A 25,545-nucleotide genomic window follows, 5' to 3' on the forward strand; every position below is an offset into this window, starting at 1 on the left:
AATCAGCCAGTACAATCCCTATGGATGACAGTGGTCTGATCCTCAGCTGATCAGATCATGGGGATGATACAGTAGTGGGCAGCATTTCATTTCATTGTGCATGGGGTCACCATGAATTGGGGCTGAGTTGGCAGCATCTAACAACAACAGCAAACCATTCTAAATTGTAGGCCCAGGGGTTGTAGAAAGCAGATGATGTCATTTCCTCTTTATCTTCTGTTACATCTCAAGGGTCTATTTAGGGAGACAATATGGCGTAGTGGAAACATTATGGGACTTGAAATCAGGGCAACTCAGTTTTGAATCCCAGGTCCATCACTTTCTGACTGGATTATCTTAAGTAAGTTACTTAATGTTTGTGCATTTGAGTTTTCTCATGTGTAAAATGAGGATAAACCAAACTCAAATCCATTGCCGCCGAGTCAATTCCAACTCATAGCGACCCTATAGGACAGTAGAATTGCTCCATGGGGTTTCCAAGGAGCAGCTGATGGATTTGAACTACTGACCTTTTAATTAGCGGCCGATCTCTTAACCACAGTGCCATCGGGACTTCAATATGAGGACAGGATACTTATTTTTATAAGATTGACATGAGCATAAAATGAGACTTTAAAATACAAAACGTCTAGACAGTGCCTGGCACATGATAAGCACTCAGAAATGATAGCTAGTATCAGTATTTTTTTTTTTTTTAAGTATTACTCTTAGGCCCACAAAAAAACTTATCAAATCAATGTCATGTGCCCTCAGCAATGGTAACCATGAACAGAACTTCTAGAATGGCATCAGCAACTTTTGACATCTGCTACAGTAAAGAAGACAATCATTTTGAACATTTTTAAAGTGATATATTTATTAACAGTAATAGTCTTTTATTCATATATGCTGGTGCTACATGAGTCTAATGTGGAGATGTGTTTTACAAATAAATTTTTCTGTACTTCAAACCAGAGCCCTGGTGGCACAGTGGTTGAGAGATCGGCTGCTAACCAAAAGGTCAGCAGTTCTAATCCACCAGCTGCTCCTCGGAAACCTTATGGGGCAGTTCTGTTCTGTCCTACAGGGTCGTTATGAGTCGGAATCAGCTCAATGGCAATGGGTTTTATTTTTTTTATACTTAAACCAGTGCTATCTAATAGAATTTTCTGTGATGATGAAAATGTTTTATATCTGTACTGTGAGTTGTAGCCACTATTTATTTTAATAAACTTAAATTTAAATAGTCCAGAGTAGCTGTGTAGCTCTAGGCAAAAACTTTCCAGTGATTTGGTAAGATCATTCTTAATATCTACAAGTTAATAAAAGTATCAACTGGTAAATACAAAATTTCTAAGGAGCGCATGCTTATTACCCACACAGAGCTAGGTACTATTCTCTCCCAAGTGATAGGCTATTATGTTTCAATTTTTAATATCATCTACAACCTTAATTTTCAAAATGTGTTCTCTGAATTTTACATGAATTTTTGAGTGGTAAGTTCATATTGTCAACTTTTGTTAGCTTAAAAACTACCCAGTTCTTACTTACTATGCAAGGACTTCCAGTGTCTGTCATTTTATTGTTTTCTAAACTTTTCTCCCCATTCTTTTGCTTCTCTTACACAAATAAGTCACTGTATATCAAAGAATGTGAAATATTTTAAGTCACGTAATGTTTAGTGGAGGTCTCTGGGTGGTGCAAACAGTTTGAGCTAGGCTACTAACCTCAAGGTTGGCAGTTCAAACCCACCAAGCAGCACCACAGAAGAAAGCCCTGGCATTCTGCTTCCATAAAGGGTTCCAAAAACCAACCCAAGTCCACTGCCATCAAGTCGATTAAGACTCATAGCAACCCTGTGTGTTACAGAGTAGAACTGCTCGATAGGGTTTTCTTGGCTGTAATCTTTTATGGAAGCAGATTGCCAGGTTTTTCTTCCATGGCTATGAGTTGAAATTGACTTGACGGCAATGGATTTTTTTGGTTTTGTCAAATTGCAGGGTTCTGAAATCAGTTTTGTGGTTTGAAACCAAATGTTTAAAAAGAAATGGAATAGGATATGAAGGAATAGGAAATTGAGCGTATTAACACATAATAAGAATTAATACTGTTTCATAAAATTCTTGTTACATTTGTGCGTGTGTGTGTGTGTGTGTATTTCTGAATTGTGATATAAAATGAATTTCTCACTGTGGATCTTGGGGAAAAAAATAAGTTTGAAAGCCACTTCCTAATTTATGGTATGGTATGATGGTTTTTTTTTTTTTTATGATGGAGGTAGCGAAGTCAGATGATATGATTCAAGGCTTGGATCTACTTGTTTTGGAGAAGCATTTAATGCCTTTGACTCTCAATTTCTTATGCATAAACAGGGATGCCTGCCTTATGTATTTGTTATGGTTGTTGTGAAGATCAAATAAAATTCTAACACTCCTTATTTCTTTGAAGTGGTTTTGTCAGTCATTTTAAGTGACAATGCTCAATGGCTTACAACAGGAAGCATTTATGCTTATGTTTATGAGACTTCAAGTCAACTGGTGATTGAACTAGGCCATATTTGACTGGATATCTCTGCTTCAAGTTGTGGGATGCAATTTCCCTGGGCTATGGTTCAGGTTTGGTTCTTCTTCACATGTGTTCATTGTGTGGTCCAAGCTGAAGGGGCAGTAGCTACTGAGGCAAGCTTTTGTCATGGAGAATCACCAGAACACAGTAGCAAAGCCAAACCACATAAACATATTTATGTCTTCTGCTTGTGTTACAGCCATGAAAATTCCTTTGGCCAAGTGAAGTCTCTTGGCTAAGCCCAAAGTCAATGGAAATGGATATTGTATTCCACCCTCAGTGGGATCAGGATGGCAGTGAATATTTGCTGAACAATAATCCAAATCATTACATCACTCAAAAATCATTACACACAAGCTTTTGTTAACTGTCTCACTCTTGAATATGAAAGTACAGCGAAACATCACCATGTATTTGAAGAATGAATATATATCAGAGGAGAACACTTAAACTACTATAATACTCTAGAAGAGAGATAAGAAGAGATAAGATATTGTATTCATAAAACAAAAATAGCGTGCTACGTAGAAGGGTCAATGAAAACAAGAAAATAGTTCGTAGAAATAAATAATAAGGTAGAAATTTTTAAAAAATAGAAAGTTTGGAAGATAAAGTCAAGAAAATTTTCCAGAAATTAGAATCAGAAGATGAAGAGAAAGAAAATATAAGAAAATTAGATGACCATCCCAAGAGCCAACAACCAATGTCCAAGAGTTCCAGAAAGTACAAATATAAAAATGTATGGCATTTTACACGAAAATAAGTCTCCAGATTTAAAAGAACCCACTGAAATATGAGCACAAAGAATAAAAAAGGCTTATTCCTAGGCCCAACACTGTAAAATTTCAAAATACCAGGGGAAAATAGGTTGTTCTAAATATTTCCAGAAAGAAAGAGCAAATCATAGACCAAGAATTCAGAATCAGCATGACACAGGGCATTTCTGCCATGATATGATATAATTCTTTTGGCCAAGTAAAGTCTCTTGGCTAAGCCCAATGGAAATGGATATTGTATTATTCAAGATAGTAGAGTAGTCCCTGAAAAATTCATAGTAAAAATTAATATTTCAACCTAGAATTCTATACCTAGCCAAACTATCAAGTGTATTTATAAAGTAATTTTCAGAAATACAAATACACACATACACACACAAATGTTTCTCATGTACCCTCTCTTACAAAAGCTACCAGGAAAATGTTCTTCAACCAAAAAGGCAAGTAAACTGAGAAACAGGATGACTTGGAACTCAGAAAACAAGAAATGCAATAGGTGCACGGTGAAGGCTTGACCCAAGACAGAAATAAATCTGGCCAGATATTAGGCACCAAGAAGAATATATCCAGGAAAAAAAAAATTAAAAGTGAACTGATAATATAAGTGATGTTTTTGATTATTTGAAAAAAATGTTATTGATGGGTATTTGACAGATCTGTATGTTAAAAAAAAAATTCAGAAAATAATAAACATTCAGAAAAAAAGTCAGTTACTTAGAATAATAAACATTCAGAAAAAAAAAGTCAGTTAGTTACTTTAATGCATACTATTAAAGAAACCTAGGCATTTAATTCCAGAAAAAAAAAATGTGTAAGAAAATTAAGCTAGGTAATACTTGTCTCAGTACTGAACAGTATTTCCATAACCATTAAAGTTGGCCCTCTGTATCCTTGGGTTCCGCATCCATGCATTCAACCAATTGCAGATTGAAAATAATTGGGGAAAAAAGAAATCAAAAAAGCAAAACTTGAATTTGCCATGTGTTGAGCACTACACTGAATCCATGCAAATGAAATTATGTGTAAGCACACCTGTAGCCTCCCAGCATTTCTCAGATCCTTAGTATCCAGCACTCATCATTTGAGCATTGTTTGCCTTACATCTTATGATTATTCTCTAAACAATACAGTACTGTATGACAATTGTTTACATGACATTTACATTGTATTAGTTACTATAAGTAATATAGAGATAATTTAAAGTATATGATAGGATGTGCGTAGGTTATATGTAAATACTACGCCATTTTATGTAAGGGACTCAAGCATCCACGGATTTTGGTATCTGGGGGAGGAGGATTTTGGAACCAATCCCCCTCGGATACCACAGTATGACTGTGTAATGTAGATGAATTACTGACTAATGATTTAACCAAAATTGGTACATAACTGTATAGGAGGATTAGATGCGTATATTGGATGGGTGAAATAAGAGACCTCAATCATTACCTTTTTTAACATAGGAAGTCAGTAGGTAATGTCTAATATTGTAAAATCAAGAAATTTTGTTATTTAGAAATATGGAGATAAATATTAGATGCGTTGATAGCGTTTGCCATTGGGGATTAGGCTTGGAACGGATGAGGAGACAGGCATGGGCACTGCTCTTCTTTGTTATGAGCAATTGAGTACTGTTTGACTTAAATTAGGTACATTACTTTGATAAGAAAATTTAATCAATAATAAAAATAAAGTTACATATATCTGTGGTTAAGAAAAAAGCTTCCTACAGTGTTTTTGTTGTTAGTGGCCATCGAGTCACTTCCAACTCATGGCGACCCCATGAGTGCAGAGTAGAACGGTTCCATAGGGTTTTCAAGGCTTTGACCTTTTGGAAGTAGATTGCCAGGCCTGCCTTCCAAGGTGCCTCGGGATAGGTTTGACCTGTCAACATTTCAGTTAGTAGTAAAAAATAGTAGAAGGATATAAATGAAGCTTCATACCCCATCCCCGGTACTGTTCTTCTGAGGTAACTGCTTTTAAGAGTTTCTACGTTTCATTATTCTGGTGATTACATTTATAACTTGAAGTGTATCTCTTTGGTAAAGCATAAAGCTATCTGGACTTGCCTTTGCCTTAGTTAGCCAAAAGATGTTTAGTTGGCCACATTAAACTACACTGTAGACATTGCAGGTTAATAGTGTACTTTGAGAGCATTCTACAATTGGCCTATGACTCTTGTTGGTCTTTCATTCCTGGACCACTGTATTCAGCCAAGGAAGCAGCCCTGACCTAGTTGGGTGAGGCAAAGGGTTATTTTGCCAGTGGGAGCTTGACATTTCTGGCAAAAGATTTCTCTTCTAACTGTTGGAGTTGGTGCCATGGCAGATTTTCCTAACTCAGGGTGTAAGTGCTGAGCCCTGGTCCAGCTGGTTAGATTATTTGTTGATTTTGATTATCTGCACCAATAAGCCTTTTTGCTGGCACGGATAATCAGAAGCAGGCAGTAATTTTCCATCTTCCTAATAAAAATGCTTTCTGGATTTTAAAATTGTAATAGGTAAAGTTTTATTCCATTTTCACCAAACTAGTGGTTTATAGAGATGGGGGAAATTTTTAATGAATTAAATTGAGAACTCTTCAGTCCTCTGTGATAGCCATATATCTTTAGGCAGATTTTTTTTTTTTTTTCCTGCTTATCACTTGGCTTTTCTTGACAGATAGAGGAAAAAATCAGTAATAATGATGATAATAAAAACACTCATTGTCATTGAGTTGATTCTGAGTCATAGCCACCCTATCGGACAGAGTAGAACTGTCCCATTAGGTTTCCAAGGCTGTAATCTTTACAGAAGCAGACTGCCATATCTTTCCCCTGTGGAGCAGCTGGTGGGTTCAAACCACTGACCTTTTGATTAGCAGCCAAGTGTTTCAACCACTGCACCACTGAGCTCTTCTTATGTGCTAGGCAGTCTGCTACATATTCACTGAATCTTCACAATAGCCTTAGGAGGTTGGGGCAGCTTTCACTCCCATTTGAGACTGAAGAAACTGAGTTCTGCAGAGTGGTTGAATCATCTGTTCAAGGTTACTCAGCTGCAAAGTGCTAGAGCTGTTTCTAGAGCCCTGATTTGTGTTGACTCTAGGGCCCATGTTCTTTACCTTGTGTTTGACTAGCTTACAATTCATTATGCGGCCTCTTGCTGAGTCTTTTCCCCCATGAGAATAAGAAGTAGCTGATTTATACTTAAAACCTAATTACAGTGTAAGGTTGTTGCACAGTGCTTATAAAAATTGTTGTATCTTTTCATTTAAAGAAAGTTTGGAATTTTAGAAGTTTCCCATTTCTGTCATTCTTTTGTATCCTCTCAGTTCAAAACTCTAGAGTCATCTTTGATTTCTCCTGATACCTCTGCTTTTATTCCCATATATTTACTATGTTCTCCTTATATTTCTGTTTTAAGTCACTACTGCTCACGTTTGGAATATTGCAACTATCATTTCATTGGTCTGTCTTCTTCCAGTCTCTGCCACCTTACATTGATCTTACGTACTCAGTTTCTTAAAGCTCAGCTTCTCTCATACTGCATACCTGCTTAAACCATTAACATCTCCCCATTATTTATAAGCAAAATACAGGACCTTTCGTGATGTGGTCTAAATCTATCATTCCATGAGTTTATGTGCCCTTAATCTTCTTGCGTACTTCCCTTTTCTTGCCTGTGCTGATATACCCTCGTCTGGTCCTGAATTTTCTCCACTACTCGTTTGGCATTTTTTATATGCTTTGTATTTTGACAGTCTTTTTGTTTGTATATGTCTCATTTCTCCAACTGAATTGTTACTGAATTCCTGAATGTACCGATGGAGACTCTCTGAGTCCACCACAACATTTAGTACAGTGCCTTGTATTTTACTGTGTAAAAACACTAGTGAGTGAATTTCTGCATTTTTAAAGTCAACATATAATTCTAATTTTATACTTTTTTTTGTTTTTATGGGTTTCATAAATATTAGAGAAGTAAAAATTAATAGACTTTTCTATTATGTCCTTTTATCTCTTTAATTATATTTATAATTGGAAGTACACTGATGTAAGTTTAATAATTTAAAATATTTTAAAGAAATAAATCAGGCTTATTTAATAATCCAACCACCCAAAAGATTTTGCAAATCTACTCCGAATTAAAGTGATATACTCATTATTATATACATTAAAAAAGAAAAAAAGCAGTATTTGAGAACTTGCAATAAGTTTTCATGATTTATTATATTGTCGGTAATGTATGGTTTTGATGGGGATAAACTGAATATTTGTAGGTTACGAACATAAGAAAAAATATAGAGATGAATTGCTGAGTTTATCTTGCCTGATGAACTGCGTACACCCTGATGGGCTGAATAGGAAATTGTTCAGAATATGGAGTAATGACATAGAAAATTTTAAAATGTACTTAAATAGTAAATTTAAAACATTCTACTTTGATGTGATTTTATTTTCCAAAAGGTGGCTGCATTTTTGTGTATTGAAAATGCTTCTTGCTTTCAACTGAATTTGAAATATTTCTGCCTTTTACTCACCCTTCTCTTCTTGCTTTTTCTTGTTGTGAGAGTATAAATATTTTTTAAATGTTCATCTCTTTCATTTTCTTTTGTTTAATTTTATAGCCATTTTATAAATGCAATATTTCTACTTTAATGTATAAATTATTTAAAAGTATGTCCTATATAGATAGGGCTTTTTCCTTGACATATCTGAATTTCAGTAAGATGAGGATAATTTCATCCTGAAACCAAGAAATACACTATCATAAATTTTCATGTATTTTAGATATTCATATTTAATTATTAGCCTCAGAGTGCTTCTGTTGCCTTTTTTAAATGTAAATTTTACTGTAGTAGTTTTTTATTTTTTAGTATTTTACTTTAGCTCAGAAACCTCAGACACTCTAAATGCTTAAAGGTTCTTACACTGTATTTTTCCCAAATTATGTTTTTTCCAAATGATTTTGAACATCATAATGATGCCTTCTTTTACACCTCACATGTTTCTAAAACATATTTTAAATTATCTGATCCTTTATCTTGGCTTTTAAAACATGTAAACGGAACTTTAATTGTATCTTTCAGAATGAAGAGTCACAAATATTTGCTATAAATCCCTGCAAGTGTCTTGTCTAATCTCACAAACAAAATGTTAAATCTTAAAAGTAGTGGCGTTTTAAGTTAATATTATTTTTTAAAGGGAATGAGCCTTAGAATGAAAGGGTAGATAATCCATTTTGACCACGTACTTTCATTTAATCATTTTGTTTTTAAAATTAGGCTTTGTCTGACAATCAAAAAAACCCACTAATGTGTATTTTTGGATGTGTTAATTCCTTTTGTCATAAAATGGAAGCTAGCCTAAATTTTCTAATAATTTTTCATCACATTAAAATTCATGGCAAAAATAAAAATGAAGTTAATTTTGAACTCCAGGGCATACATTTTACATAGATACTTTTTTCCCTTTCTTTCTACCTAAGGAAATAGAGAAATTGAGATTAGAACTGAGTGAAAGCAAGCAGCATTTGGAACAGGAGCAGCAGAAGGGAGCCGGAGCCAGAGCCGAGTGCCTGAAACTGACAGAACTGCTGGGCGAATCTGAGCACCAACTGCACCTCAGCAGGTACTCCCTAATCCCATTATGTGCCACAGCACCGATTTCATTCCACTAATTTCTGCCACAGGCTTCCAAACAGTTGTTAGAGTTAGTCTTAGTCATTCAATTCACACACAGCTTTCAGGCATATTAAGAAAAGTGGGGATGTGGTAAGCAAAACACCCAGACATGTGAATGATAAGTGTGGCAGGGAATTCCTGATATATTACAAAACCTTTCATCTGCAGTGCTCAAATATTTAGGTGATTCTCTATCAATACAGGCAAAATGACATATTTCTCCTACCACTACCTCTTGTGTTAATTCTACATCTAATAAAAAAGCCGAACTGAAAAGTCAGAGAGTTAGATTTAGAAAAATAATCAGACACTGTCAGTGGTGAAAGAGTGAAAGTAAAAGACATCCTAAAAAGCAAGTTGCGATGCAACTGATACAAAATAAGAAATCTGGGTCCTGAGGAAATATAAAATTTAGAGATGAAATACGTCTACTGTCATGGTTTAAAAGTGTATTGTTTCCATCATGAAATATTGTGATGTGATCTTCATTGTCATCAAACTTCAATAAACATATAGCTCAGCCCCAAATTACAGCAAGACTTCAGGTAGCAAGCATCGTGAATTTACTATATTGGAACACACACACGCACACACACAGATAACCACACTGAGAGGAGAATTCAGAAGAGATAGTAGATATTTTACATTACCACTTAAGTAGTTTTTCTCCCTTTGAGTTTTAGTATGGTTTTTCAATTTGCAGGTCAAACCTATGGCTTTGTTCAGTTTTTAGAGAGAATTTTGTCAACATACACATGTAAGTTTGTGGTATTTGGCTTGGCTCCTAAATTAGAAAAACACTGGTCATAGTAATCATAGTAATATGTTGAATTTAGACTATGAAAAGGGGACTGATCCCTTTTACATTAAATATGACAATGTAATTCTGAGCACGGTATGGTAACAGATGGAGAAAAACACCACTTGCACAGTGCCTGCATTTGAAGAAAAAAATATTCGAGAGGTTGGTGAACCCCCCAAAGTTTTGGGTTAGTGTTAAGATGCCTCTAGTTCTGTTAAAACCAAAGTTTGTTAAAAACATTTTGTTATGATAATATTCCAAATGGTTTGCCAACTTCCTTTTTAAACAATGAAAGAAAGAGAGAGGAAAGAAAGGGGAAAGAAATCATCTAAGTGTTTGTGGTATCAGGGAAAAAATCCCAATAGATGAAACACTTCCACGAGGAAACAATCGCTTAATACTGCAGAATAATAACTGCTCTTTTAACGCTCATTTAAAGAATTATCATTGTAGAATTGAGAATGTAATGTTAGCATAGCTCCTATGGTTATTTAATCGGTTACTTAATCTTAGAAGTTTCAGATTTTAGCTTCATCATGAGACTGTTAATAGTTTTTCTTCTCTGTCAGACTTCTATTGAGAATCAACCATTTGTGTGCTGAGCACTACCAAACCACAGAACTAAGACAGCTTTTAATGTTTCAGTGTGGCTTAGCTTCAGTAAATAAATATTAATGCTGGTTTTGCCATTCTGTCTTATTCAGAGAGTTAATTTCTGAAGTCACAGTCCGTAGAGAGTTTTCTGGTGCAGTGTCTATTTGTACTGTCTGACAAGATCAAGTTCTTGCGAGTAGAGCATATTAAGATGCGGCAACTGCTGAAAATGGACGAGTGGTAACTAATTCCTTTGTTCTTAAGAAAAATGATTTTGCTTCATTCCGTGGAACGCTTTTTCTGTTGAGTTGTATTTACAGCAATGCGACAAAAAATTTAAACCTAGTTTTACAAAAAATAAAACGTAATTACCTATTTTCTAAGTACTACCCTTTTGGTAAGCATTTTGTGCTTCTTCATCTGTGTTCGTGTTTTTCCAAACTGACACCCATAAATTTAAAAATGACAATTTAAAATGCAGGGAACTGTGTGTCTATCTCTTTTGCACTGAATATGTGACTTGGTCATTGGCCTAAGTATTTCTGACAACACTTTTCAGGGATTTTTAGATTTTGCTTTCCCATACCATTCTATGTTGATTCAGAATATACAGGTGCATAACAATGAAAAGGTATGTCTTTCTTTTTTCGTTGTAAACTGGATGAAATAACTCCCAGGCAGGTGGTTCCTCACTACTTAGTCTCAAAATTTCCAACATGCTCTAAACAAAAGTTTAAAATTTAATATGGAAACCGTGTGATAAAGTAATGATGGAATAGGGACCCAGATCTTCAGGGACAAAGAAGATTTTAAAATGGGAGTAGAAACCTGTAGATTGCTTTGAAAGAAAAATAATCTACTGCCTCCTTGGTGTTTCCCTTTATTGTTCAATTGGACTTAAAAATGGAAAATAGAAATTGAGAACTTATGAAATAGGACCCAACTGACAAGCATAACATTAATTTTTTCCACAAATATTTATTGAGCACTTAATATCTTTTGAATCCTTTCTTGGCCCTGGGAATAGAGAGATAAATAAAATCCAGTGTCTACCCTTCGTTTGCTTACGCTTTGCTAGAGGAGCCAGACTTCTACGTAGCAATATAACAGAGTGTGACAGTAAGTGCAACATTAGAAGTAAAGATACCACAGGAGCACGTGGGAGGGACAGTTGGCTCATTCTGCATTGGTGGTAAAGGTGATAGTCAGGGAAAGCTTTCTGGAGAAGGAGATGCTTGGTAGGAATCTTGACTAATGAGTTCATGAATAGAACTTACCAAAGTGGAAAAAGTTCCATTAAACACAGCCACAGATGTCCTCTACATAATATCTCTGGCTGCTTTCTCACTACCATGGAAGAGGTGAGTAGTTTCGACAGAGACCAAATGGCTCTCAAAGCCTCAAAAATTTACTCTCTGGCCTTTTACAGAAAACATTTAGCAACCCCTGATTAAGAGACTCTTTAATTCAAGGAAGAAGCCAAGAGAAGCTGAACTAAGACAAGTTGAAATGGGTATTTATAGAAGGTTATTGAGAGGTATTGTGGAAAATCCACTGTTTGAGGAAGAGATCATTGGCAAAGACCCCAATTAGAGTACAGCACAACAGTCCAGGGGATAGTAATGAAATCTGGGCTGTGGCTGTACCAGTGAAACGGAAAGGAAGCTGCATATTCGAGAACTATTTAGGGTAGCAATAGGAGAGCACAGAATTAAAGGTGGTTCCAAGGTTTCTAGCCTAAATTGACTAGATGATCCATTAATCCAACTAAGGAATTTAAAAAAGATTACCAGAGAAAAATAATGAGTTTTATTTTGGAACTTGGTGGAGACGTCCAGTGCAGTCTGGTGTGAGGAGAAAGGTCCTGAGTAGAGGCTTTTACCTAAAGGTATTAGTTGTAGCCAAGGGATTAGGTGAAAGCACAGAGAGAGTACCATGTTTTAAATGTAAGGTTGAAAAAGAACCACCAGCCAAGAAGACTGAAATGGAGCCTTCAGCTAAAATATTAAAAAATGTATTATTAAGGGACCCTTGAAAGGGGAATGATTTCAAAGAATGCTTTAGTGAAGTAGCAATTAAAACCATATGCCTCTCCTCCCCAGGCAGCCTGGGGTTGAGGAAACCTGAGTTTTGGGATCCTCCCCAGGCTTTCACTATCTTTGCAACTTTTGACAGATTACTTAATTCTTTGGGCCTGCTTACTTATTTGTAAAATAAACTTAAACTAGATGATTTCTAAGTTTGCTTTTAGTTCTGATAGTCAAGCATTTTAACAATGATTTGAGACAACAATAATTAAGTTCCTGTTTCTGCATGTTAGGCATTTAAATTGTTTGGCATATCCTTTGTCTAAGAAACTTCCTTAGTTCGAATTTCAGAGGCTTTATAGAAGCGTCCTTCGTACTGTCCACTTGGATTCATCGTAATTTAGGTTCTTCTGACTTCTCAGAAAGGTTATGAAAATGCCTCCTCATACCCTTCCAGTCTCTTTTGCAAACCACTGCCAAGTGAACATTCATAAAGCACTGCCTCGACTGTGTCCCTCTACTCTCCAGACCTTCCATGGGGCTGCTCTGCCTGTCACAGAATGTTCAGATCATTCACATGGCAATTTAAGATAATTCTCGGTGAACTCCCAACCCTCCCGTCTTGCTTCATCACCACTAGCCGTCTCACATGCCGGTTTCCAGCCGGATTTGAACACATGCGTCCCCCCTTGCACTTTTAGACTTTTCTCTCCTTCTGCTGTTCCTGAGACCTAGAGCACCCCTTTGACCTTCTCTCGCCCTGTTAGAATCTTACCTTCTTTCCCAGGCCTCCCTGAAATCCTGTTTTTTCCATTGTAGCCCTCCTGGCTGACCCCTGCCAGAAGAGAAGGCTTCTCCTTCTGAATCTTCCGTCCCACTTTGAGCTGATGGCACTCACTCCATACAGAATGAATCACTCAAAAGAGGAAAAATGGAAATCTAAAAAAAAAAAAAAAATGAAGTAATTCTTTGAAGTTTTTTATGTACATGATTTTCTTCCCTTCTGGATTTCTTATCCTTCAAGCTGAGGAGAGGTCTTATTAATATTATATTTCTCAGAACACCTACCTCAGCATTTTTCAAAGAGTTGGAACTCAATAAATCATTATTATAGGAATGGTTAATATATTGCAAATTTGACTCTTTTTTCAAAGTCTAATATCCACATATAACTAAATAGATGTATCTTCTCAGATATATTAAGGTAAAAAGTCTGAGATGGAGATAATGAAATTTTTAACTGGGAATTTTATTCATTCATATCATACTACTTGTATTAAGATTTTGTAATAGTTTGTTTTTAACTTTACGTGCACATCCATATTTAAGTATAGCAGAATCAAATGATAATCATTTTAACAATGCACATTGGGTTGGTAAAGTGTACCACACATCTCAGTTAATTATACACATTTAGCACACACACTGTTTTAAACTACAGTTCCCTGTGATTAGTCAACATGATTTTTCAGCATACATGTTGTTGTTGGGTGTCGTCAAGTTAATTCAGACTCATAGTGGCCTCGTGTAACAGAGTAGAACCACCCCACAGGGTTTTCTAGACCATAGTCTTTACAGGAACAAATCACCCAATCTTCCTCGTACAGAGCCATGGACTATGTTTGAACAGCCACCCTTTCAGTTAGCAACCGAGCGCTTAACTATTGTGCTACCAGGGCTCCTTTCAGAATACATAACCTAGGCATATATCAAAACAAAGGCAAGGCTGCTTTCTTCCAGTTATCTCTTTATTATAATATTATTCAAAATACTTCTTTTGTTGTAACAAACTTTCAAGTACATTTTTATATCTGTTCATTTATTAATTTTTATGTCTGTTCATTTATTAATCATTACACATGGAGCATTTCCTGCTGCAAGACACTGTGCTAGGGATGATGGGAGATAGAGAGGTAAGATAGCCTCAGATGCTGCCCTTCAGAAGCTTATAGGCTAGTGGGGAAGAAAAGATCATACACACATAGTTGGTAAGGTAAAGGATAGGTCCAGAAGGACGGTTCCAGATAAAGTGTTAGAGGACCGCAGAAGAGGGTCAGGTTACTTCTTGCTGATCTTGGTAGGATTTGGATGTAGGAAAATGGGAGGCGAAAGACATCCATGCAGGGGAAGCAACGGCATTTGGGGCTACACAGTGTATGTATGAAAAAAAAAGAAAGGTAAATACAAGCACCCTATTATTTAAATTTGTAAAACTACAAGTCTCTGAGGTTGAGAATATTTTAGTTTCTGCCTAGTACAGTGTTACATGTAGTAGTTGTTATTATTGTTAGGTGCCATTGAGTCAGTTCCAACTCATAGCGACCCTATGTACAATAGAGTGAAACACTGCCTGGCTCTGCACCATCCTCACAAGCATTGTTACGATTGAGCCCCTTGTTGGAGCCACTGTGTCGATCCATCTCCTTGAAGGGCTTCCTCTTTTTTGCTGACCTTCTGCTTTACCAAGCATGATGTCCTTCTCCAGGGACAGGTCCTTTGTGGTAACATGTTCAAAGTATGTGAGATACAGTCTTGCCATCCTTGCTTCTAAGGAATATTCTGGCTGTATTTACATGTATTACATGTAGTAGCTCTTTAAAAAATAATGATTGAGGTAGTAGTTAACAGCAGTAGCTAATATTTACTGAGCCCTTACTGTCTTCCAGGAACCAAACTGAGTACTTTTCATTTAGTCCTTCCAATAGCTGTATAAGGTGCAGACTATTATTTTCCCTGTTTTACAGCTGAGGAAATTAAGGCACAGAGAAGTACAATGATTTAGCTATGTTCACACAGCTGATAGGTTATGGAAGCAGGCTCTGAACCCCAGTAATTTGCCTATGTAAATTATTAGGAAAATGGATTAATGCGATTATTCCTAAAAAGACAACTAAGAGAAATGGTAACAAATTTATAATAGAAATGTTAACTGCTCCCTTTTGTACTAATATAAATATGGGTCATTGGATTTTTGCCTTGGCTTTGGCACATCATTTGCCTTAATCATTTAACATACTACATTACAACTTTCTCTTTGCTTCTTCACTTCATTTTTACCCAAGAGGAAAGAGGAACTTTTATTTTTAAAAGAAAGTAGAATTTTTTTCACGTATTTGTTATTGACATGTCAAATACCTTCAAAGACCTAGGGGATTTAAATCCCTCTCACAAGATTGACATGTATGTGGGCAGATCATGAACGTTTATGTAACTGTTTTTAACCACTTACTGAGGAAAACACCCATCTCCATACTTATTGCATATGAATTGAAACACATTCTTTTGAATCCTGCATCTTTTTCTCAGAGATCATTTGGCACTGATTTGGAGGGGAAATACTGCATGAAGCCTTCTTTTGTTTAGAACATGAATTGCCCTCGGTACAAAAGGGAGACCCACCTGCCGTTATACCTGCAGTGAAGTTCCAGTTTTTATTAGCAGAGCTCTCCTTTAAAATTCTTATTTCCTGTTTTACATAAATGATGTTTTCAATGATTTATGCTTCAGAGAATTCCTCAGAGTAGGAATCTAAGTGAGAGTCCATAAACTGGATATTATGCTATGACCTACTTACACAATCCAAATGCGAAGGCCTGACCTATGGCCTAGAGAGGTAGCAACTTGAACTGTAGTATTTGTATCTTTTCCAAAAGGAGAAAGGTTATAACAGAGCATTCACCAGGTTACCCTCTCATGATGGATGGATTACCTGGGGAGAGATGATTAACGCTTCCTTTCTAGAGCTTATTATATTAACCTTTAGCTTTCACATAATAACCAAATAAATAAAACCTGGTACCGTCAAGTTGACGCCTACTCATAGTGACCCTAAAAGACAGAGTGGAACTACCCCATAGGGTTTCCAAGGAGTGCCTGGTGGATTTGAACTACTGACCTTTTGTTTAGCAGTGGTAGCTCTTAACCACTACGCCACCAGGGTTTTCTTCCACATATTAAAAAAAAAAACATAGTAGATATTATAAATTCTCTCATGAATTTAATTGACTTTTCAGACTACCAGTAGAAGTCAGGACTCTTTGGTTGAGATGACAGAAACTCAAAAAGAAGGAATTGGTTAATTTTTATAACCAGACCATGTAAGATCCAGATGCAGCTGGCCTTGGGGTCTCTTGGGTCAACACAGCACCAGAATGCTGTCTTTTCTAACTTTCATCCATTCTTTTGGAATGTCAGCTTAGTCTTCCAGGTTCTTCCACACCATGGAGTCACATCCTTTAGCCTGAAATTGAAGAAAAAGGAGATGCCCTTGATATCAAACTGTAAAGATGTGACTTACTAGCTCCTCTACTTCCAATTTTAAAAATGTCAGTTCCAGAACCACCCCTGGGACCCAGATGGAGTCATGTGCACACTGTGGGTACTTTGGCTCACAGCCTCAACAGAACCACGTGGAGTAAGGGAAGGAGAGTCACACTAAGGAAGGGGAAGTATCTTTCTAGGGGAGGGTGCCAGGGATACTGGGCACATAAAACAACAGGTGCCACTCTATTCCCTCTATTTTCTTTTTAAAAATGCAATCCTTGGTTTTTCCTTTGACTGTAGGAATGGTTTGAAGAGGGAAAACAAAGGATATCTCTTTTCATGCTGGTTTGAGAGTAATATTCCCTATGGCCAACATGTTATGTAAGTCTAAGGAGGCATAGTCAGTTCTTCACAGGGTGGTTTTTTGTTGTATTCAGAGAAATCCGAGAATATAAAAAGAGAGATGTAAAGGACACATCAATGACTGTCTAGCACGTGCCAAGCCCTGTGCCTGGTTCCCTGTGGCAGTGCTACACACAGGGTGGTCTCTGGTGGGCTGTTTGTTACCAGTTTGCGACAAGAGAAAAATCGACAAGGGACAAGTACAAAAATCAAGAGTGAGTATTTGGAAACATTTTTATCAATTTTAAGTTACTGCAGTATTCAAGGGCATGATCAGTGACTTTAAAAATATGTATTATTTTATTGTGTTTTTGGTGAAAGTTTACACAGCAAATTGGGTTCCCATTTAACAATTACTGTACCAATTGTTCAGACATTAGTTAAAATAGTCTTTCTCTCTTTTTTTATCTTTAAAAAAATCTTATTTTTCTAGTAATTCATTTTTAATGCATTTTGCAAAACTAATGTTGCAAAGGATTAGAACTTACAAAGGAAAACAAACAAAAAACCCAGATTTTTTTTTTTCTTTACCATAAAGAATTTGAAAAGCTCTGCCTTCTTAAGCCTCACAGCAACAAAAGCCTGAGGAAGAGCTGTACTTCATAGATGAGGAAGCTGAGTCTCAGAAAGATGAAGCATGAAGTCATACAGCTGGGAGGGCTGGAAAGAGTGAGCAGGGGAAGCAGGATTTGAACCGAGCCCACCAGTTCCAGACCCTGTGCGCTGGACTCACGTTCACAAATAAGTGCGAAAACATATTTCAAAGCTAAATCTCAGCTGGAGGGTCAGAAACCACAGCTCTTTCATTTTTCTGCATCCCCAGCACCAAGTTAGGCAGTAGGCATTTAGCAGATTCTCTATAAATGTTAAATTCACTTCTGGTCTGTTGTTAGAGAAAATTAAGAAGGAACTGCTCTCATCTTCAGGTGACAACTAGCTTAGGTGAAAACAACAGACTCCAGTCTCCGTTCGTTTGAGGAGAGCACCATTGACATGTAGTCTTGCAGTGTTCCACAGTGAACTTCAGCTGTTTTTTTTCCTCCTGAGTTTTATTCAAGAATTTTTAGCCTAAAGTTTCCATTTTTTCCCTTGTACTTCTTTCATGAATAAATTAAGCAGAGAATGTGTCAAAAAATAATTTTAAATGGATATATGTGCAACCAACATCTTCAAGTCTTGAAATAGATGGCCTTGGTGCTGTTTTAAATTGCGTCCTCTTCTCCTTCCCCCACCCAGTATCAGAGAACAGGCTGTCAGAGAGTCGGGAAAGAAAAATTGCATTTTACCCTGGTGGACACCACATTGCCCGAGCCCACTCGGCTCCACCTGTCTGACAGGCTGAGAACCCTGGTCTCAGGGAGACCCAGGGCAGGAGAGGCTAGAGAGCCAGAGGCTGCCAGGGAATGTGTCTGCAGGTTCAGCTTAACGTTCCATGGCTCACTTCTCTCAGTTCTGCGAAGACCAAATGTGTGTGCAAAGAACATCGGTGCTTGGGATGCGTTCTTCTCCCCTGCCACACAGGCCCACAGCCTGGAGCATGGTGGCAGTAGCAGCCAACTCATTTTCTGAAGAAGCCCAGAGGAAACTGAACAAAGTATTGCCCACACCACTTGCCTGACTTAACAACAGTGAGCATCAAGTTCAATAAAAATAGAAAAAAAAAAAAAAAACATAGAGTTGTCATCACAGTCGTCCTAACTCATAGAGTATTTTTCTTAAAAGAAACTTTTGATCTCCAATATTATTTTAAGGTAAAAAGAATAAAAGGATAAAAATCACCAACTTAATGATGTTTCATTTCTTCTTAAACACCTCCTCCTAATGGAATGTGTTGGTTAGGCCAATTATTAAGCATTACTCACTTGTTATTTAATGTTTCCCTGATACCCACAAGTGTATTACACAGTGACTCATTGATTGATAAATCTTGGATTCAAAGCTCAATTTAAGGATTCTGAGAAAGGAGGAGGCTTGGAAAATATCCAATCTTTTCAGCACCCCGTGTCAGTCTATGTCTCATGGGGGACCAGCACCCAACTCAGGTAAACATGTTTTTATTAACTACTCTGTTAGATCAGCTGACTTGAGGATACAATCGCCTGAACTCAGGAACTCAGAGTGGGCACCAAATGGATCAGAAAATGTTTGGAAGGAGGCTGTTAAGGTGTCATCCAGCTAAGGGGACAACTCTGCTCCTCCTTGACTCTGCGTGGCCTCTCCCCAGCAAGCGTGGGGCCAGCCCATGAGAAAGCCCAGCATCTCCTGCCTTGACCAAGCCATGGGCTGTTAGGGTTGCCAGGTCTCAAAGGGATTCCTTCTACAGGGAAGGCACTGGTGTCTAAGCAATGTATACCTGTAACACATGTGTTGTGTCTTCCTCCATGAAGCATATTCCTCACCAGGAGACTTACCAAACAAAAGTGTACCATGTTTTGAGGGGGTAATTATTATAAATATAATTAGACAAATGAAGTTTATAAAATAAAATATCAAGTCACTGTTGGAACACATACAAGGGACGGAGGTAGAAGGTGTTCAGGATGAGGACTTAAAAGTGAGTGTTAGAAGTGTTTAAGACTAGCCCATTTTTAATCTAGACATCATTTGACTTTGGCACTAGCCATATTTCTGTTTGTGATTATCTTTGGTCATCTTGGCAAAATCTCCTTCTGTACTTTATTCCCTACAGATCTTAACTGCAATTTTTTGAGTACATGTAAGTGTGCAAAATCACTTTAACTCATTCAGGGTTCTTGTAAATCTGTGGTGTGGTTATCTGTTAAAGGAACTCCAATTCTATTAATATAAATTCATGTAAAATAACAAAATCTGCAGTCACAATGCATTGATCAAATCTAAAAAACTTCAGGGCAGTTGAGGGTATATGATCAAATTACTCCAGCCTTTTTTGCCAAGAGGGTTGTGTTGATGAATTAGGGACACAAAGAGAGTATATTGTTAAATATATCACTTTCTGTTTTCTAAAGCTTCAGTGGCCGTCTTTGTCTTTAGAGGGAAAACCATCTTGCCATTCCTGATGTTAACTCTTTGTCAAAAGAGCATCTCATGGAAGCAGCTCTGCAACCTGGGGGCTCTTTAAGTCTGTTTTGTTGCACCAATGACAATTCTCTATTCTTATTTCTGAAATTAGGCATTTATTCAGAACCATTCTCTTTTGAATCAGTGGGCAGTGTTTGGGTTGAGGAAAGATGATAAATATATTAAGTAATAATAAAATACACGTACAGTGAAAATAGAGCCCATGGCAAAACTGTAGAGGCACTCAAATTCAGACCCTGCACCCAGACCGGTTTGCACAAAGAATTATCTGTTAAAAATGAGAGAAAGAACAACAGCATGAGACAACTCATGTAATTAATAAACTTTTTAGTTGCTGTTTCATATGTTTGCTTTTCATTAAATTCAGGAATGGTTGCGACTGTGTTGTTGTGATTCAGTCAACACTGATTCCTATCTGTTTTTCATATACAAAGGCTTCGGGATGCCAGAAAATAAACTGTTAACGGAGAATTAACTTCTTTGGCATGCTTTCATACTTATCTTCCAAATTAAAGAAAATGAAATGGGCAGAAACAGAGTGTAGATTACCTCCTTTTTGTCAAAAATGGTGGGAATTTGAAAATTAATAATAAAAAAGGGAACAGATGCAGTAACATGCCAGAGGGAGATTAATGTGGAGAGTAGAATCTGTGAGCAACAAAACTGAAGCAAACTGAATCAGTGGGAGGTGGTTGTACAATCAAAATCAGGATAAAAGAGAAATTACAAACAACCCTGCACTTGTCAAAGTAGTAGTAATGAAATCCTGACTCTGCCAGCAGTGAGAACCTGTGTTAGCACTTTGGGGTAAGGATGGTAGCCGGGTGCCAGGTAGGAGGGCAGTGTTAGGTTGCTGGGCAGCAGCCATCTTGTGTAGAACAGATGGCACTGAAAGCTGGCAGGGGAGGGGCTCCTTAGCAGAACTAATCAGACAGTAACAGATAGGGCAGCTGGGAAGACTGACCACAGAGAGGGAGTCTGCGGGGTAGCCGAGTGCCATGATGTTTGCAGTGGTGTGCCCATTGGTCTGAGATAAGACCTTGCAATGTCTTTCCCATCTACGGAAGAACTGAAACTTTTGTTCAAAAGGAAAAAATTGAGTAGAACTATCAAAATTGAGGTTGTGTGGGTTTTGGGGTAGAGACTGGGGAGGAAGAATTTGTCCATCTCTGGATTTGTTGTGAGTTTTGAATTCTAGCTTCCATGGCATTTTGATTTTTGCTGTTTGTAAATGGTTCTGCCGTTCTAATGTATACAGCGTGGCACATGGAATGATCACTTTATATATTTTATGCATCAAAGAGTTTGCAGTATCAAAGCCATAGTTAAAATTAGAAAGGACATTGGATATGATTTCTATCACATAATGCCTTTCATAAGTGAAAACTAAAAAACAACCACACAATACATGCATTTATACTTAATAATTTTTTATAACCTAATTCTGTTTGGCTCAGAGGCACTTGCCCTTCTCTTTTTCCCATGTAACTGTGGGTAGAGTATCAAAATATAAGCATAATTCAGAGTAAAAAAAAAATCTTAAAACAAAAATTAGGTTAAATCATTCTGAAAGAAATGAAAGAGAAAATTGACCTATTAAATGTAATAGCAAATTAAAGAGTCATGTTTTTTAAATATAGAGTTGGGACATTCGTGCTAGAATTATTACTTCAACAAAGAAATCCATATCTCCTACATCTGTTTTTGAACTTGTATATTTCTTTTTTTTTGCAGAAGGTTTATAGTTTGGCTCAATTTATTCATTTTGGAGGGGGAGGGGGAAACATTACCAGGATTTGAAATAGGTGGTATAACATAGCCATATGCTATTTATGCAGCAGTTTCTGCAATAAATCTAATTTGGTGCTGTCAAAAAATTAGACTTATTTGATGTAGCAGCACATTAGTAAATGATTGTGGCAGATTTAAAGTTGTCATTTAGTCTCTTCTTACTCTTAACAGAATCTCACAAATCCTTTTTTCCCCCTTGATCAACTCAGTGAAAATGTCTCAGTTCTTTGTCCTGCAGTCCTGCAAATATTTCCACATCTGAAAGAAGGTCTTGCCTTAAGGTAATTGAGGAAGGGGGTGGAAGAACAAATATCTTCTGTTGTTGAAAGGCTTCATGAATGCATAGGCAGAAAAACCAATCAACCAGAGGAAAAAATAAGTTTTTATTTCCTTATTTTCAGTTCTTAGAAAAGCAGAAACTGTTGGTCTCATTCAGAATGTAGATAAATTAAAGGCAGTTTTTTAATGTGTGAAGGAGTTTAAATATTTTTACCTCCATCCTTCATCTATATGCCATTTTAGGAAAACTGGTATTAAAGAACATGAGCGACATCAGCTCTTCGTCTTTACCTAGCAGTGCCCTTAGGAACGGCTACCCTCCTGTACTGTAACCTGGCAGCATTGCTTCGGTGCCTCTTTGTTTTCTCCTGTACAATTTGTGTTTCAGGTGTTGGTATCAAACTATCTAAAACTCTTCCTGGTTTTTCTCTTTAAAAGTAAAATAAGCATATTACACCTTAGGCAGATACGCATTAACTGTATTCCTAAATTAGTCCATTTGTAAAACTAATTGTAACATCGTTTCCCTTTTCTTTTTCTTAAATATTTATGGAGTGGAGAGTGTGTGTGTGTGCACACTCAGGCATCTGTGCGTGACTGTAAATGATATTAAACCGGGTGTTTTTTCATTTCTGTTCTTATCAGACAAATCTTCCGAAAGAACGCTACTAGTGTGTTTTTTTGAAATGCAGTTTGCTAAGATTGAAGAGCCTCTTCATGGTGATTTAAGCAGCCTCTATTAAACTAGCGTTTTGCTAATACTTCTTTTTTTTATAAAGCAAATCAGACCACGGAAGTGATCAAATTACCAGTATTCTTTCAGTGCTGTTCAGAAGCAGGTATCCAGGTAACCAGACTACCGTCAAGCACAGATTACGCTAAAGGGAAAAAATATCCAGAAAAGGGTTAACAAACTTCCTGGATAAATTAGGTAATATTTTCTGAAATATTCTCCACATAAACAGAAATTATTTAGAAATTATATTTTAGGAAGATAACAAAGAAAGCACCTCTTAGAATTCATATTTTGAGTTCAAAATCTATATTTTAAATGATGTTATATATTACATAAGAATGATTTATAGTACCTAGGATATCTTTGAGGCTAGTAATAAAATGGAAACTACAAGTCAGAAGAATGTTTCTGTGCTTGGATTTCGAACTGTTTCTTTGGGGTTATTTGCTTTTGTATTTAGCATCACAGTGATTTTCTTTAACACATTAAAAAGTTGAGTTGATAAAGTCTTTTTTTAGAAATTATAAATATTTAGTCAGGAATTTATTTTCAAACTTCAAATTTAAAATTTCATCTTTTCTGGACCACTTTTATTAATAAAATCTGCTTTCAATTTTATATCAATGAAAGAAGTTTTAATTTTTATCTAAAAAAATAACAGGAAATTTTACAGATGATTTAGTATAAGCACATACAATAAGATTAAACCTTGTAATCATCCTTCAAAATATAAAAGCAGCATTATGAACGAGGTGCCCTTTAGGTTAATATATCATGTTCACATTTGTAAACAATACTTTGGTTAAGATTTTTGCCACATATTTTCTCCTAAGAAAAAGATTTTCCTTTTTCTTAAAAGAATTTGAATTAGGTCATTGCTTTGCCTTTTTTTCCAAAAAAAAAGATTATCTAAAATAATGGTAAATAATTGAACATAAGTAATTTCATGTCTGATTTATGAAGGGAGGGTGACCACTCTAATAGCTGTGAATGACAAAATAAGTTTGAGATTATAAATTTCACTTAACTTCTCTGAGTTTTTTTTTTTTTTTTTTTCCCCACAGAGTGGGCCTGTTGATACAATTTATATTTCTTTCAGTAGATTATTCATTTGTTTGGCAGCATACATTTCAGTATTATTGAATCAGGACTGTTTATCTTTAAAATGGTGGAATCTAAAATATACATGAGTTGATTTGTATACTATGGGCTAAATTTTTCTAAGCAGTAATGGAGCTGTATGTTAATGTATGACCTACAATTGAGATGGTACATATTTATACATTTTAAGCATTTCAGTGTATAATTTCTTAATTGGAATACTTTCTCCCTTGGCTAATTCATTAGTGAAAATATTTACTCCTCAAGTTAATGCTATATAGTATGAAGCAATTTTTACATAGTGTAAACTTGTTTACAATATTTTGATTTCACTTTGAAACTTTTATTTTGCTTCCTATCCATATAGTTCATACTCAATATAATAAGAAGGGCAGACACACATGAAGAAAATACTTATCAGCTGTCTGGTTTTACAAATGATCATTAAAACACCACGTCTTCCTACTCTGACTCCAAGTTATTGTCTTCCCAAACCCAAAAAGTAATTTTCACAAGTACATTACACAACAGAACTTCATCTTTTGCTGGTTAGCAGTGGAGGATTTAAATCCGTGCCGACAGTTCATTTGACAATGACCTTGAGGGGCTTTGCTTCTTGAAGAAGAAAGCAGAAGCTTGCGGTAAACAAAGTTCACTTCTGACAGATGGATTGAATGACAGAAAGGTTGCGAGTGCCAGAATAGCCCTGGCAGAGGAGGAAATGTTCAGTGGAATCCAACAGGAGAGGAGGTGTGAACAGGTGCAGGGTTGCTGACGGAAGGGGAACCAGATGGAAGGAGCCAGAGCCAGTTTATTTAAAGGAAAAGGCAGAAAACATTGAAAGGCTGTGCGATCAGTGGCTAAAAGTGTTCATAGAGGAAGGTAAAAATTCACAAAGCAAAACTGCACAGTGGGGTAGCTCGCACTTAGCATAATGGTAGTAATTTGTGAGTTTAGTTTGGAAGTTGCAATTGAAATACATTCATCTTGGCTCTTGACACCATCAAGTATAGATATTTAAAAGTTGTTTATTTTTTTTTTTAAGTTTCTAAGCTTTTTTTTAATCCATCCATTAATTTAATTTTTTTTTTTTCCAGCCAGAAGCTCAGTTGAGATAATACTAAAATTGTATCATCAGCTAGGAGAAGATGAAAATTTTAAGTGAAGGTTAACATTCCATTCAAATGTCTCTTGCTATGCCTCAGTTTTGTTCACATATGGGAAGCAAATGCACGCACTGTTGGGTGACATCTGTAATATCTAAGAAATTTGCAATGTTAGGATATGATGCCTTTGGCTGCTTTTGTTGTTTTGAGCCCCTGTGTTCATTTCGTGAAGTCCAGTTTGACTGTTCCAGTTGGAATAATACCCTCTAAAATATACCTTTGCCTGCCATGATCCGTAGGTGAATTTCTGCTGCTGAGTTTGCCCTGATTTCCACTGACTTTCAATGACCTGCCTTCGGGCAGACACCTGCAAACTCGAGTACGATTTACAGTGGGAACA

General features: G+C 36.5%; 1 protein-coding gene across 8 annotated transcripts in view; it reads left to right on the forward strand.

Moving 5' to 3' along the window:
* Window positions 1-25,545, forward strand: part of SDCCAG8 (SHH signaling and ciliogenesis regulator SDCCAG8) — a 242,379-nt gene that overhangs the window by 109,859 nt on the left and 106,975 nt on the right. For all 8 annotated transcript variants that reach the window (XM_064276762.1, XM_010591051.3, XM_023549319.2 and 5 more), the window contains one exon: window positions 8,789-8,931. In XM_064276762.1, coding sequence (XP_064132832.1) covers window positions 8,789-8,931 — 143 coding nt within the window. The remainder of the gene's footprint in view (window positions 1-8,788; window positions 8,932-25,545) is intronic.

This window comes from Loxodonta africana, chromosome 25, assembly GCF_030014295.1.
Source record: "Loxodonta africana isolate mLoxAfr1 chromosome 25, mLoxAfr1.hap2, whole genome shotgun sequence".
In the NCBI taxonomy this organism is placed as follows: Eukaryota; Metazoa; Chordata; class Mammalia; order Proboscidea; family Elephantidae; genus Loxodonta; species Loxodonta africana.